Below are 14440 nucleotides of genomic sequence, written 5' to 3' on the forward strand. Positions count from 1 at the left end.
GACCACTGTGTTAGGGCCTGTGCCGTGCCCACGCCCCGTGCTTGCTGAGCGTGTGAACGGAAGGGTCTGGAACGGGACACAGGTGGGCGTGGGGCCCTGAACAGGACCTGTGTGTCCAGTGGTTGCCCCCCAGGATCCCTGCTGCCCTGGGGGTGGGCTCGGGGGCTGTGCGGTGGGCAAGCGACCCATTCAAATAAACACGCCTGCAGGGTGAGGCTCTTTTGTTGTCTTTTTTTTCATTATTTAAAAAAAATATGTTACAAAACAATATCATTAATCATATATTTCTTATTTTCCTTTTTAAAAAAATTAAAGTAATAAAAAAAGTCACTTTATAAAATAATACAAAAGGCCAGGAGAGGCTGAGGCTGGGGCTGGACCGGGGGCCCCCTGGGCTGGTGGGCCGGAACCCCGCACGGGGGGCTCCCCGGCGCGGGCAGGAGGGGGGCTAGGGCTCCCGGCAGGACCCAGGGCTCCCGGCTCTGGCTGGGCCTCCCGAAGGCAGTGGTAGAGGGGCAGTGAAGGCAGCCGTGGGGACAGCCGGGGCCCTGCGTGTCCTAGGAGGGGCAGGGGAGCCCGGGGAGGTGGCCGGCCCCCAGTGCCAGCCCCCGGGGCCGGGAGCCCTAGCTCCCACTGCTGAGCATGCCCAGCAGTTTACTGGGCTCCAGGCCCTGCTGCTGAGCCGCGGTCTGCACGTCAAACCCCATGTGCATGAGGAACTGGGCCACGTTCATCTCCTGCCCCGTGAACTGGTCCCGGATGGTGGGGCAGGAGGGGTTGCAGTGCGGCCAAGGGCAGCTGTCCACCAGGTGGACGGGGCAGCCCTTCACGGGGGCTTTGCTGGCCTTGTGGCTGTCGTGCAGGCTTCTGTCCCAGCAGTGCAGCGCCCGGGGCAGCGAGGTCCCCTTCACCTGGACGTCTGTCCAGTGGCTACACACACAAATCCAGGCGGTCAGTCGGTGTGCCCAAAGCAGGCTGCCGCGGGAGGGGGGCTGGGTCTGAATTCTGGCCACACAGCTGGTTGTGGACGTGGCACTGACAGCCCTAGGAAGCCCCTGCACGGAGCAGGGAAGGCAGGTGGCCAGTGGGTGGGGGCGGGGCTGGGTGTTCAGAGCGAGAGCCGGGGACACCACCTCTCCCGGTCCTGCGGACACTGACCTTCGGATGATGATCTCGTGAGAGAGGCAGGCGGGGGCGAAACTGGCCCTGTTGGGGAGGAGACAGCGGCTTATAGCGACCACCTGGGCCTCTTCCCTGCCCCAGCCTGGTGCCCTCTCCCCTGGGGACCTGTCCTCTCCCTGGCTCCCATCTCACTTGTGCAGCCGTGCCTGGCGAGCTGCTCCTCGGGACCAGGCCTCTCCCCACCTGCCCACATGCTCCCGACTAACCCACGTCTCCCCCCGCCTCCAAACCCTGCTCCGAGTGCATCCCTTCCCGCTGGGCCGCGGTGGGAGGCTGACCCGGACGTGTGCTTTTTTGTGTGTAATAGGCTTTATTTCTAGAGCAGTTTTAGGTTCACATCAAAATGGCGTGGGCGGTACAGAGATTTCCCGTGCACGCCCGCCCCGACTCGCACAGCCTTCCCCGCAATCAGCGTCCCACCAGGTGGTGTGTCTGTCACACTGAGGAGCCCGCACGGACCCAGGATCATCACCCAGAGCCCGGGGCGTACGTGAGGGCTCGCGCTCACTGCTGTGTGTTCTCCGGGTTTGCACAAATGTATGATGACACTTGTCCACCTCGTGTCTCACACAGAGCAGTTTCACTGTCCTAAAATTCCTCTGCGCTCTGTTCACCCTCCCCCCTTTCCAGTTCTATCCTTGGTACCAACTGATCTTACTGCCTCACAGTTCTGCCGTTTCCCCTGAATGTCACGGGGTTGGAATCATAGGCCATGTAGCCTTTTCCAGATTGGCTCCTTTCTCCCGGTAATACGCATCAACGTTTCCTCCACGTCTTTCCGTGGTCTGAAAGCTCCCTTCTTTCTAGTGCTAACACCCCTTGTCTGGACGGCTGGATGGCTGCTTCTTGTTCTGCCGTCTGTGAGACCCCTATCTTTAAGCCCGAGGATTTTTTTTTAATTTTCATTTTTTTAATTATGTTAATCACCGTACATCACGTCATTAGTTTTTGATGTAGCGTTCCATGATTCATTGTTTGTGCATAACACCCAGTGCTCCATGCAGAACGTGCCCTCTTTAATACCCATCACCAGGCTAACCCATCCCCCCACCCCCCTCCCCTCTAGAACCCTCAGTTTGTTTCTCAGAGTCCATAGTCTCTCATGGTTCATCTCCCCCTCCGATTCCCCCCCTTCATTCTTCCCCTCCTGCTATCTTCTTCTTCTTTTTCTTTTTTTTTTAAACATATATTGCATTATTTGTTTCAGGGGTACAGATCTGAGATTCAACAGTCTTGCACACTTCACAGCGCTCACCAGAGCACACACCCTCCCCAGTGTCCATCACCCCGCCGCCCCATCCCTCCCATAAGCCCGAGGGTTTGCCGCACGTCTGGAGGGCTGAGCCGGTGGCCCTCCGTTCACTCACGGCACATCCTTGAGCGTGTCCCGCAGCTCGCGGCCCAGGTTCTGGATGTACAACCACTGACCCTCCGGCACAGGCTGCCCCGTGAGGTGCACGTTGTCCACAGTCAGCTGGGCCTCGTCGAACAACCACTGCACCACGAACACTGGGCCTGGGGGGCAGAGCTCAGCTGGGCCTTGCCTTGGCACTCGGCCCCCCAGCCCAGGCTAAGGGCCTTTGTAGGCTCACAGACCAGCTGGGCTCCCCCCCAGAGTGCTGGCCACCAGCCCCCCGCAGCACCCTTGTTTGAGGAAGACCCTTGGCACCCACCCCCACCCCTCCCCCAGCCTGGCTCCCAGGGACTCCGCTTTGACCAAAGCTTGGTGACGCTGTCCCTTCGACGGTGGAGAGGAGGAGGGACAGCCAAGGCCCCATCAAGGGCAGCACTGGGACTCGGCTGCCAAGCACATTCCTCACTGTGAATGTGGACGGGGTGACCAACTGTCCTCGTTTGCCTGGGACCAAGTGGACTTTCAACGCTGAGACCAGGAAGGTCCCAGGCAGACCCGGATGGCTCAGGTACCCGGCTCCCATGTGGGCGGGCAGGGGTCTCCAGACCGACCTCTAGACTCCAGGCTGGAGGAAGCCTAGACCGACACTCCCTGCCCCCCGCCCCCTGCCCTGGCCCGTGGGCCCCTCACAGCGCAGTGTCGGGTAGACTTTGTAGCCAAAGAAGCAGTTCCACTCCTCTCCATCCTTGAACTGGTGCCGACAGCGCTCCGGGACCACCCCGTTCCAGTACCTGGGTACATGCCGTGGGTCAGGCGGCCCCCGGCCCCTCCCCCTCGGCTCCCCTCCCCCCCCCAGGCACTCTGCGCAGGAGCTGGTGGGCCCAGCCAGCATCCCAGCGTCTGGCACCTGATGCCGCGGCGTATGGCCTCCGTGGGCGCACAGGTGACCGTGTCCACGCAGTCTGTGCGGCGGTACTGCTTGTTGTCCAGGAACCAGCCCGAGTCCGCCAGGCCCCGCACCTGGATGGCCGGGTAGCCCAGCTCCTCCAGCTGCTCGGCCACGCGGTCCACGTTCAGCAGCACCCCTGTGCCCCCCGCGCTGCGGAGAAGGCAGCACGTGAGGCCGGGTGCGGCCCCAGAACCCGCCTGCCCCCAGCCCAGCCCCCGGACAGGCAGGGGTCCCGATGCACTCTGAACTGCCATCGGGCTCCCTGTCATGTGTGAGACCCACAGGCCTTTTGGGGGCTCAGAGGCCCTGACCCCAAGGCAACGAGCTAAGCGGCAGGCCGTCCCGCTTCCTCCCCCTCCTCCTTCCCTTCTCTCTCACTCTCTGATTCAGTTTCCTTATCTGCAAACGAAGGTGACATATGTGGCCTCAGGCCCCGTCATCTAGTCTATAGATGTCCTCTGGGCCCCCTGCACTCCCGCAAGCAGGTGTGATCCCACTTACAGGGACCCCGGCCCTTGGAGAAGGCGCCCTGGTCCACAGCTAACCCCTCACCGACTACCTAGGTCACTGTAGCCCCTTCCCTGGCATCCAGCCACCCTCCCGCTGCCGCTGCCTGCCCAGGCTTGGTGAGGCGGGAGCCCTCCGGAGTCCCAGGCTCTGCCCCCCCTTGCCCTCCCATCCCCACTCCCGCCACACCCCCTGCGCGCTCACGCCCCGCCCTGCCTGGCTCACCTGCTCCCAGCCAGCAGCAGCACCTTGGCCCCGCTCAGCCCTTTGCCCAGGAGCTCTCGGACCACCTCCTGGATGATGAGCGCGCCCATGAAGGCATACTCATCTGCGTGGGGGAGGAGGGTGGCTTCAAGCGGGGGCCTGGACAGACAGCAAGGCCCCCTGCCTCCAGGTTGGAAGGAGCAGCTCTAGCTGGGGGCCTGGAGGCTCTTCCAGGGGATGGGGCCGGGGCTGGGGTGAACTGGAGGGAGGTGGACAGGTGCCGAGGCTATGCTGGGGGCCCCTCCCCAGGGAACATCCAGGAGTGCGGACCCCTGCACGGACCAAGCCAGCGGTGGACAACCGGCAGTGGGTGCTTGGGGCAGGCATCTTGGGACACACTGTCGGGGGATGAGGTGGAGTTATGAGACCGGCTGCCCTGCCTTGTCTTTCGGGGGCAGGGAATAGAAAAGAAGACAAGGGACTCACTCTTCTCAGACTTGGATGAAGCCCCACTCCAGACATCGCTGGAGCAGTAGGGGATGAAGCTGTGACACAAGGACAGGGTGAGCTTGCCACCATACTCCTCCGCTGCCCAAGGCCCTCAGGAAGGACCCCCTCCCCAGGAAGGATCCTGAGGACAGGACCCCCTAAGAAGGACCCCTCTGAAAACAAGATCCTCCCAAGGACAGGACTGCCCAGGAAGGACGCCCCCCCGCCATAAGGGCCCTCCCCAAGGAGGACCACCCCCCATGGGACTCCTCAGGAAAGAACTCCCTCATAGATGGGACCCCCCCCAGGAAGCACCCCTCTGCTCCCTCTTACACCATGTTGGCATTCCACCAGTGGGGGTTTTCCTCCGGCTGGGAGGACAGGATCCCTGTACCTGCAGTGGGGGAGGACAGAGGCAGTGGTCTTTCTGGTGGGAAGGGGCGTGCGGCAACCGGGACTACAGGAAGGCGTAGGATGTGGGCGATCCTACTTGGCCACAAGGCAGGTGGGCCAGGCCAGTCACTTGGATGTGACCCTGGACCTCTCCCACCCTCCACCGGCTGCTTTGGCCTAGGGATGAGTGGTGGACAGAGCAGCCATGGTAAGCCCCCCCCCCCCTGGAGATTACCTGTGGGATGAGAATGAGAGATGATAGGTGGGAGCCCCTGATCTTAGGAGGGCTAGAGAACTGGGGGTGGGCGGGGTGGGGGCCTCCCCAGGGCTCTAGAAAGCGAAGGGACAGGAGTTCTTCCAGAACTTGCAACTGGGAGCCCCACCCTGCCCTGCCCAACCCGCAGGCGGCAGCCCCGGGCAGTCCGAGGCTTGCGACTTGCTGACCTGTGCGGGTGCGCGGCCAGTCTCTGGAGCTCATGAGGCGCCGCATGGTGTCATAGCGGGAGTCGCAGTTCTCCCGGTTGAAGCAGTACCAGCCACCTGCGAGCACAGCCACCACGTCAGGGCCGAGCACCCAGGGGCCTCCGCCCGCCTCGCCGCCTGGGCTCCCGGGACGCACCTTCCAGAAAAAGGAGCCACCGCCGACTGCCCTTGGATTCCTTCAGGTAGTAGCTGCAAGGGGGAGGGAGGGACGGGCGGACAGGGTGGTCGGCTGGGGCTGCAGGACCCAGCTCTGGGGAGGAAAGGGTCATTCCACCTGTCGCCGGGCGCACGCGCCGGCCGCACGGGGGCGCCAGCGGCCAGGTCCCGCAGAGCGCGCGCGGCCCCGCCAGCGGTGGCCCGTCCCGGGAGGTGGCGCTCGCGGGGCGGAAGGGCCGCGAGGGGCTGTGTGGTCCGTGGAAAATCCCCACGGCCCCCCCCCGCGCGGGACCCGCTGTAACCTTGGCGCCGGCGGCCGGGCGGGGGGAGCGGTCTTCGCCGGGCTCGGGATCTCCTGGGACGCGCGGTGGTGCTTGGAGACTGAAAAGAGCCCTCCCTAGACGAGTGTGCGTGGGGTGGGGGACCTGGGACCCGCCAGGAGGCCGTGGGAGGGCACGGGTGTCACCGGGCCCCGACCTAAGGTCTGGTCCTCCGGCTGTCGACTAGCTGAGGGTGTGGGGGGCCCCTGACCCCTCCCCAACCCTCAGGCTTACATCCTTCCTTCATATAGTTGGGGGCCGGAGAGGGGTGCATGCCGCCCCCCAGGTCCTTCTGTCCCACCTGCGCCCCTTCCCTGTCCCTCTGGCTGGCTGGGATCCCAGGCAGTCCCGGCAGCAGCAGGGAGCAGACAGGGTCGGAGTGGAGCTGGGGTGGGGGTGGGGGTACAGCGGGACTCTCCCCGCCCCGCTGCGTCGCCTCCTCCTGCTGGAGCCAGGGCCACTCGAGGACTGCCGTCTCCCCGCCCAGAGACCGAAGGACGCGAGCAGAGGGGCTGGGCACCCGTGGCCGAGGGGTCAGCGCCCGGCCTGGCTGGACGCCAGCCCTCCGAGCGCTGCCGCACCGCACCCCACCCCCGCTGCGGGTCCCCGAGCCGGGCCCTCCCCAGGGCCGGCTCCTCTCCCCCGGGGCGACCAGCGCAGAGACGCCGTGCGTCCGAGGGGGCACGGAGGCGGCCGGCACTCGCGCCCCGGTGGCCAGGCGGCCGGAGCGGGTGCGGGCGGGTGCGGGGGCGCGCCGGGCGGGCCTTACCCCGCGGGGCTGCCGTCGTTGCAGGTCACGGACGTGTTGAGCAAGAGGTGCAGGCGCAGGTCCTCGTTGAGCTGCTGGGCCGAGCAGGGGTACAGGGACTGAGCCAGGCTTTTGACCTGCGCCATGAAGCTGTCCATGTTGCCCTCCACGGCGGTGAAGTCCAGCGGGAAGCTCTCCACCGGCTGCCCCGCGGCGGGGGCGGCCTCGGCACGGGGCGGGGGCGGCGGCGGGGGCGGCTGCTGGCCGCGGCGCCGCCAGGTCTTCCTGCCTTCGCCGCCCCCGGCCCAGTGCAGCAGGCCCAGCAGCAGCAGCACGCGCACCCCTCGGCCCATGGCCCCGCCGCTCGGGCCCGCGGCCACCTGCGGAGAGCGAGGCCTTGAGGCGGCGGCGGGGGCGCCGGGCCGGGGGCGCCGGGCCGCGGGGCGCCGGCCGCGCCTGCTCGCTCGCCCCGCTCCCCGCGCTGGGCCCGGCAGAGGAAGCGCGGGCGGCTCGGCGTCGAGGCTCCGGGGGCCGGGCGCCGTCGGCCTGGGCAGCTCGGGCTCCGCGCGCGGCCGGCGAGGGCAGCGCAGGGTCTGGGTGCGCTGGCTCCGGCCCGCGCCAATAAGCGGCGGGGGCCGAGCCTGGGCGTAGTTCGCGGGGGCCGCGACGGCCCGGGTGCCCGCGCGTTAGATGTGCCGCCGCCGCCGCCGCCCGGCTCGGCGGAGGGGGAGGGGGCCGCATTCGCTCTTTTCTTGGCGGAGGCATCGCCTTTTCTTCCCAAACCGCAAGCCTGACGGAGGGGCCTGGCCTACCCCGCCGCGGCCGCCGGAGGCGCTCCCGGCCCGGCTCCGTGGGGGGCAGCGCGGCCCCGCGGCCCCGGCAGCTCCATTCCCCGCGGCCGGCCCGGCGCCGCCGCCCCCGCCCCCGGGAGGCTGGAAGGGGCGGCGGTGGGGGGCGGGGGGCGCTGGCAGGAGCGGGGCTTTTCCGCGCCGGGACTCCGCCTGCCGCGCAGGGGCCGGGCCCGACGGGCTGGGGGCGCAGGGCGGGCGCGCTCACCTGAGCCGCCGGGGGCCCCCCTCACCCCGCTGCCCAGGCCCAGAGCAGCCCGCGGGCGACCCGGACCCCGGCCCGCCCCCCCTCCCGCCCCGAAGCGGCCCGAGCCCCGCGCTCACCGCGGCCGGCCCCGCGGCCCCGGCTCCTCGGCGTCGCTCGCCCTGCGCCAGCCCGCTGGGACGCCGGCTCGGCTGCGCTCCCCCTCTGGCGCTGGCGCGGAGCCGCCCGGGACTTTTATCCAGCGGGGCCCCCGGGATCAAAGCGACGGCGGACACAGGGCCCCGCGCCGAGGGGCCGGCAGCAGCGGCGCCGGGGCCTCCAGGAGGAGCGGACAGGTGTGGCGCGGGCCCCGGCGCCCTCGGTGACCTGCGGGAGGCACCGGGCGCCCCCGGCACGGCGCCACGGGGGAGTCGCCCGATCCCGCCACCTGGATAGACAGATTCTGGGCGGCGCTGGGAAGCAGTGGGGCGCTGCCACTTACCGAGGTCGGTGGGCCTCGGGGTAGGCTCCTGGATCCTCTCTGCCTGAGCCCTGGCTGAGCGCTCCGCCCCAGGGACCCCCAAGAATCTCTCCCTGCTCCAGCCACCACTGGGAGGTCAGGGGGCCAGGATGGATGAGCCGCCGGCTTGGTCTCCCCTCAGTGACCTCCAGCCAACCTAGTTCATCTGCCCCATCAGCTCACCTTCCCGGTGCACCTCACTGAGGACAGAATGAGATTCTTTCTCAGAAATCAAAACGGGGGGTGGGGGGGTGGGGGGTGGGCAGGTGTTTGCTTAGGAGGCTTCTAGCGGGTGGGTGGGGAGAAAAAAAAGCATTTATTCACCCTCCACACCCACAAAGTGCCATGAACAGCTTTAGCAGACCTTTTCTCCTTAATCCCTCCCATCTACAGTCCGGTGGATGCCATTACACCCGTTTTTAAAGACAGGCCTTGCCTTTTGGGACGGGGGTCCAGAACTGGGGCAGGGCTTCCTGAGCCCCTCTCCTAATTCAGGGCAATGGGGAGGCTGTGTCCTCTGGGGAGCACCTGCAGCCCCTCGTGGGGCAGGAGATTAGAGGCTGCCAGGGGCCCTGGCAGCACCCCCCCAGCCCCCCAGGCTGCCGTGGGCCGAGTGCTCTCTGTCCCCACCAGGCCTGAGGCTGAGTGCTGAGCCGGCTGCTCTGGCTGGTCTCCCAGTAAGGCCAAACAGGGCCCCTGACAGCCGATGTTTGGGCCCTTGAGGGTAGAGATGCTGTGGCGAGCCCTCGAAACCTAAGATGAGTCTGAGGTGCCCCGGAGGTTGGCCTGGGCGGGGGTCATTCAACCGAGGGGAGGGCAGGCTGTGTCACACGCGCAGGTCCTCCCCACAGGCACCTTCAGGGCGGCTGTGTGCCCATTTTCCGGATGAGGGGAACTGAGACTCAGAGAGGCTAACAGAAGTGCTGAGAATGAGTCCCGTTCGTTCAGCAATCCACCCTGGCTGCACCCCTGTTGTTGGGTCAGCGTAAAGGTCATACTTGGGACCGGCCAGCCAGAGGCAGTGCTTCAAACTTCGGTTCCATCCAGAGAATTCCACCTTCCCACCTGGCCCCAGCTGACCTGCGTTTTGGGGAGAACCTGCCCAGGGAGCCCTCTCCCTCTAGGAGCCTGTTCTCCCCAGTCCCAGGCAGGGGAGTGCTACTTTCAGCGGGATGGCATGACCCAGTGGGGTTGCGCTTCACGCGGACCGGGCTCTGAGCCATTTCCCGGCTGGGAGATTCAGGGCAAGGCCTGTGACCTCTCTCTGTGCCTCTGTTTCCTCTTCTTTAAAGTGGGGTAATGACCGTACCTCTATCAGAGGTTCTTTTGTGGGATTACGGGAGCCCATGCGTGAAAGTGCTCGGCACGGTGCACGGCAGGGATGGCAGTTACGATTGCCAACAGAATTCCAGGACAAGGGAAGAGCGTGCATATTATACCCACTGGTGTTTGCTCTAATGTGTCCCAGCCTGCACGTTGAACCAAAATGAGTTCCTGTTTTGGTTTGTTCAACATAATTAGCAAAAGCGAACAGCTTTCCCCAGAACTTCCCCGTCCGCCTGTGTCTCCACCTTCCCCATTCCTGCTCCTTTAGAACTGCACCCCTGACCCTGCTGTGACAATTGGCTGCTCACCCTCATGCTCCCGCAGATGCAGACACTGGCCCTGTCCTTGCACTCCCGCCCCCCAGGGGCCAGCTTTACCTTCTGCACCCCAGACTCCTCCACTCAGAGTTTTCAACTCCTGGATGCTGGTGGGTCCTCCCAGGACAGCCGGGCTTTCAAGCCGCGCAGCGCTGGGCCTCTGCTTCCAGGCTGCCCTCACCCAGCCCAGAGGCCGCTGTGGCCCTGACCGGTGGGAGGAGGGAAGACCCTCAGTTGAGCAGCAATGGGTCAAATACCACCTCCCAGCCAGTAGGATGACCGTGGTCAGAAGTGGAGAACAGGTGTTGGCGAGGGTGTGAAGAGCCGGGAGTCTGTACGCTGCTGGTGGGAACGTGGACTGGGGCGGCCACCGGGGGACACGGTCTGGTGGCTCCTCAGTAGCTGAAACAGAATTATCATACGACCTAGCGATTCCACTTCTGGGTATGGTGTCAAAAGGATTGAAAACAGGTGTCCCAACGAAAGCTTGTACATGGCCATTCACGGCAATGTTGTGTACAATCGTCTAAGGTGGAAAACCCAAATATCCATCACCAAATGAATGGATAAACAAAATGCGGTCTATACGTGTAATGCAATAGTCTTCAGACGTAAGAAGGAATGAAGGAGTAACACGTGCTCCAAAATGGATGAACCTTAAAAGCGTCACACTGAGTGAAAGAAGCCAGATACAAAAGGCCACATATTTCGTGATTCCACCGTATGAGATGTCCAGAATGGGTAAATCCATAGAGACAGAAAGCAAACTGCTGGTTGCCAGGGGACAGGGAGGAATGGGGAGTGAGTGCTAACAGGTACAAGGTTTCTTTTTGGGGTGATGAAAATGTTCTAAAATTGATTGTGGTGGAAATTGCGCGGCATTGTGAACATACTAAATAATTCTATACTCCCAAGCGGTTAGTTTTATGTTATGCTAATTTTACCTGAAAAAAAAAAAATCCCTAGAGCTCCAATGAGTCTGGCCCATGGTGGTCACCAGGCTGGACCCCAGGTGGCTGAAGATGTGTGCTGGGTCACCTGAGTCGCCTGGGTTGGAACAGGGTGGGCTGCTCAAGCTCTGGAAGTTCTCCTGGGACATGTGATGTGCATACCCCCCATTTGCTCATTACGCAGATGTCCGGGGGATCCACATGTTGGGGGATATGGCAGCAGGACTGAGTGCCTGATTTCCCAGCCTGTGGCTGCATCTCTGATCTCTAGGTTTCTTATCTATAAAGTGGGGACAAGAATAGTACCTGCCTCCCAGGGTGGTGGGAACATAAAAAGAAGCAGGACCTCCAGAGGCCAGTGAGCGTGTGAAATACGATTGTTATTATTTTGTCATGGATGCTGGCCATCCCTCAGCGACCAAGGTAGATTGAGGTCCTGGGCGCAAAGGGCTCATGGAATGTCTAGAGGGCAGACATTTAGGTTTGGGGACAGACACTTAGGTTTGGGGACAAGGAGCAGGAACAATATTCCAAATCACCTCATTGCAGTGGCCCGCAGACCAGGGACACCACAGATGCTGGGCGTGGGGCTTGCCCTTCTCTGCCCACTCCCCCCCCCACACACACACACAGCCACATGCAGTAGACTTCACATTATTCCTGCCTCTTGGCTTCCTGGCTCCCATTCAGGTGGGCAGCAGGTGCTTCTGGCTAAACTTAGATCTGGTGAATGCCCAGCGGCAAGGAAGCTGGGGAAACGAGAACCCAGAGGGGGGCCCTGTTTCCTTAGAAGGGTATCCGCAGATATGGTTTGGGGGTGTGGGGGGCTGGCCCTTGGGGAGGAAGACATGGGGGAGAGCTAGCGACCTCAGATGAGCACACGGTTAACTGATGGGAGTTACGATCCACGTGTGGACATGTGCGCAGTTCCTGGGAAAAGGTAGAGACTGAACATTCCAGGAAAAAAAAGAGCTAGGGCCCAAGTTGGGGCAGGTTCAGGGCCCAGGCTGGCTGAAGGCACTGGGGGGGAGGGAGGACGGCATGGTGGAGGGCAGTCAGCGTTGCAGGGGGTCCCACCTGAAACCCTGCGTGAGGCCCCTTCAGACCAACAATCGGGCCAGAGGGCTGGGCCTGCGGGACCTCAGGCCATCCAGCAGCTGTGGACCCAGTGCCCTTCCCCAGATGTGGGACTGCCCTGCACCACAGGGCTGGCTCCCTCCTGGGGCCTCTTGAGGGCCCTGAGACTGGGTTCAGTCGCAGGAGGGCTGCTCTGAGCTCCAGCTGTGGCCTGCCGTCTGGGTCCCAGCTGCAGCCTGCCGGCCTCGGCCGCCTCGCCTCGCATAGCCACCTGGGCGGCTCCGCACCCCAGCTGCTGGCCTCTGAGGCCCAAGAGGGCAGGGAAATGGGGGCAGACAATCCCACCCCCGCAGCGGCTTGCTCTGAGAGGAGGCTCTGCTTCCCAGCCAGCCAAGAGCCCATCTCCAGCTAGGAGCCAGGAAGGGACCTCAAGGCCAGAGCCTGCAATCACTGAACTTAAACCCCCTTTTGGTTTTCCCCAGAGCCCCCCACCCCCATCCATTAGCCGGAAATCCCCCTTGGCCTCATATCCTGGGACCTTGATTAGCAAAACCCCTTGCTTGGTGCAGGGGGTGGGGGGTATCTAGGCCCCTTATGGACACTTCTACGTCTGATGCTGGAACATCCTCTCCTGGGAATCAGGGGGCCATTCGCAGCCCTGGCCTGAGCAGCCTTGGGGTCACCTGGCAGAAGGGACCATATACACTCCTCACCCTAGGACTGAGAGCACCTGGGAGTTAGAAGCCCCCTCATTTAGGGGGGAGAGCCTCCAGGGCTGTAGGAGGAAGCTGGGGCCTTGTGCTCCCTGTCATCCTGCTGTGATCTTCCCTCCCTACCCCCATGCCAGAAAGAACAGGGGAGCAGTGTAGGGTTTTTTGGCCCCAAGCTCAACCCCTTGGGTCCCACTGGTAATTTGGCAGGACCTGCCTGCCTCTCAGCACCCCTGTCCCATCCTGCCCTCCCCACAAAGCCTCAGCTGGTGGCCAATGGTCCTGGCTGAAGGACCCTCCCGCTTGCTGGGCTGGCCCTGGAGTGTCAGGGTCCACCTGGAAACGGCCACATTCCAAAGCCGGGAGGGATGGGAGGTGCTTCCTGAAAATCTGTGGAGACGGGGCTCTCTGGGGTGTCACGGGAGTGTCCCCAATATGCCAACCTGCACTCTTCGCTGTGCAGATGAGGAAGGGCCTCGGGGGGCCGGCTGTCCCAGGCCTTGTGGGGAGAGCCAGAGACGGCTCCTCCTTAGCTCTCCCAGCTGCTGGCTCCTTCGCACCCTAATGAGCTCCTGGCCGGCTGGTCCCCATCCGCGCGGCCTGCCGGTCCCCGTGCCTGCCACAGCGGCTGTAGGCCAGGGAGGCCGCCCATGTGACCTTCGGCCCGTCCTCCCTCCCACCCTGTGATCTGCACGTGGCCTCTGGGGAGGCAGAAACAAACCCTCAGATCTCCTGGCTGGGAACCTCTCAGCGCCAGCGACATCAAAGGGGGCAGCGGGGCGCGGGGGCGGCAGATGCTTCTCTTAAAGGGCCACACCACTGTTTAATTCAAAGCAGATCCTGGGAACAGCTGTCTAGCTACCGCCTGGGAGGGAGGACCCGGGCCAGAAGGAGACGGGAAGGCAACGGTCCCTGTCCTCCCCAGACCCCGCCGCGTGTGCTGCTTAGGGCTGGTTAGAGGCTAGGGTTGGGCGGGGGCCGGGAGACACCTTCAGCCCCCCCCACCCCGGGCTGCCGCTCCCTGTCTCCGAGGAGGGTGCTGAGGGCCCAGCAAGCACTTAGGTGGGTTATAGGTTATTCTGCCGGCCAGTACCGTGGCAACTGAGAAACTCCCCTTGTTTCATGAAGTCGATGCTATGATCATTCCAGCATGTGCACCTGTGAGCAGAGGCTCTTACCTGTCTGGGTGTCTGCCCTCCCTGGGGGCCGCCAACCCCAGCTCCCTGTCCTGAGCCCTGTCCCCAGGCTGTCTCCTGGGGCAGGGAGGGGTCTGGAGAGAGTCTGGGCTGCCGGATAACCTCTAGGACATGATGTCAGGAAGTGAGACAACAAGAAAGCGGACCAGAGCAGTGCGGTGTGTGGACAGTGGGAGGTTGCCTGGGTTTCATTCTTTGGCAGGGGGCAGTCACCACCTTAACGATAATACAGGTAACTTCCAGAAAGTTCTATGTTGGAAAGTAGATTAGGCTGATTAAGTTAAAAGTGCTATAATCATATCCATATATGCATGTAAACGCACATACACACGTACGTATGTTTTAAACGCATTTTGCTGAACTGTAAGTACGGCGTGGGGCAGGGCCGTGCCTCCCCCGGCCACTTGCTCCTGGAGGTAACAGGAGCTTTGCTTCCCAGGCCAGCCAGGAGCTTACCTCTAACATATGACCTGAGGTCCTAAGAACCACAGTTTGGGACATGATGTCTTTGGAAAATACAGCTTTAG

The 14440-nt window shown here is 63.4% G+C and overlaps 1 protein-coding gene across 1 annotated transcript; it reads right to left on the reverse strand.

Moving 5' to 3' along the window:
• Positions 1–270: 270 nt before the first annotated feature.
• On the reverse strand, positions 271–13323 carry NOTUM (notum, palmitoleoyl-protein carboxylesterase). The gene is made up of 14 exons (XM_036093665.2): positions 13161–13323; positions 10041–10382; positions 7958–8537; positions 6807–7165; positions 5698–5750; positions 5523–5618; positions 5019–5079; positions 4683–4741; positions 4218–4320; positions 3444–3635; positions 3227–3327; positions 2550–2697; positions 1159–1206; positions 271–930 (listed from the first exon to the last, which is right to left on the reverse strand). Exons 4-14 carry the CDS (start codon positions 7136–7138, stop codon positions 624–626), a joined length of 1500 nt encoding a protein of 499 aa, XP_035949558.1. The 5' UTR covers positions 7139–7165; positions 7958–8537; positions 10041–10382; positions 13161–13323; the 3' UTR covers positions 271–623.
• Between the last annotated feature and the right edge of the window lie 1117 nt (positions 13324–14440).

This window comes from Halichoerus grypus, chromosome 2 (assembly GCF_964656455.1).
Source record: "Halichoerus grypus chromosome 2, mHalGry1.hap1.1, whole genome shotgun sequence".
Classification (NCBI taxonomy): domain Eukaryota; kingdom Metazoa; phylum Chordata; class Mammalia; order Carnivora; family Phocidae; genus Halichoerus; species Halichoerus grypus.

Excerpts from the sequence above, each read along its gene's own strand:
- NOTUM (XM_036093665.2), bottom strand. The coding sequence starts at position 7,138 with ATGGGCCGAGGGGTGCGCGTGCTGCTGCTGCTGGGCCTGCTGCACTGG. Across the intron at positions 5,751-6,806 it reads AACGACGGCAGCCCCGCGGG|CTACTACCTGAAGGAATCCA; the intron begins GTAAGGCCCGCC and ends TCCCCCTTGCAG. Across the intron at positions 3,636-4,217 it reads CTGCTGCTGGCTGGGAGCAG|CGCGGGGGGCACAGGGGTGC; the intron begins GTGAGCCAGGCA and ends CCTTCTCCGCAG.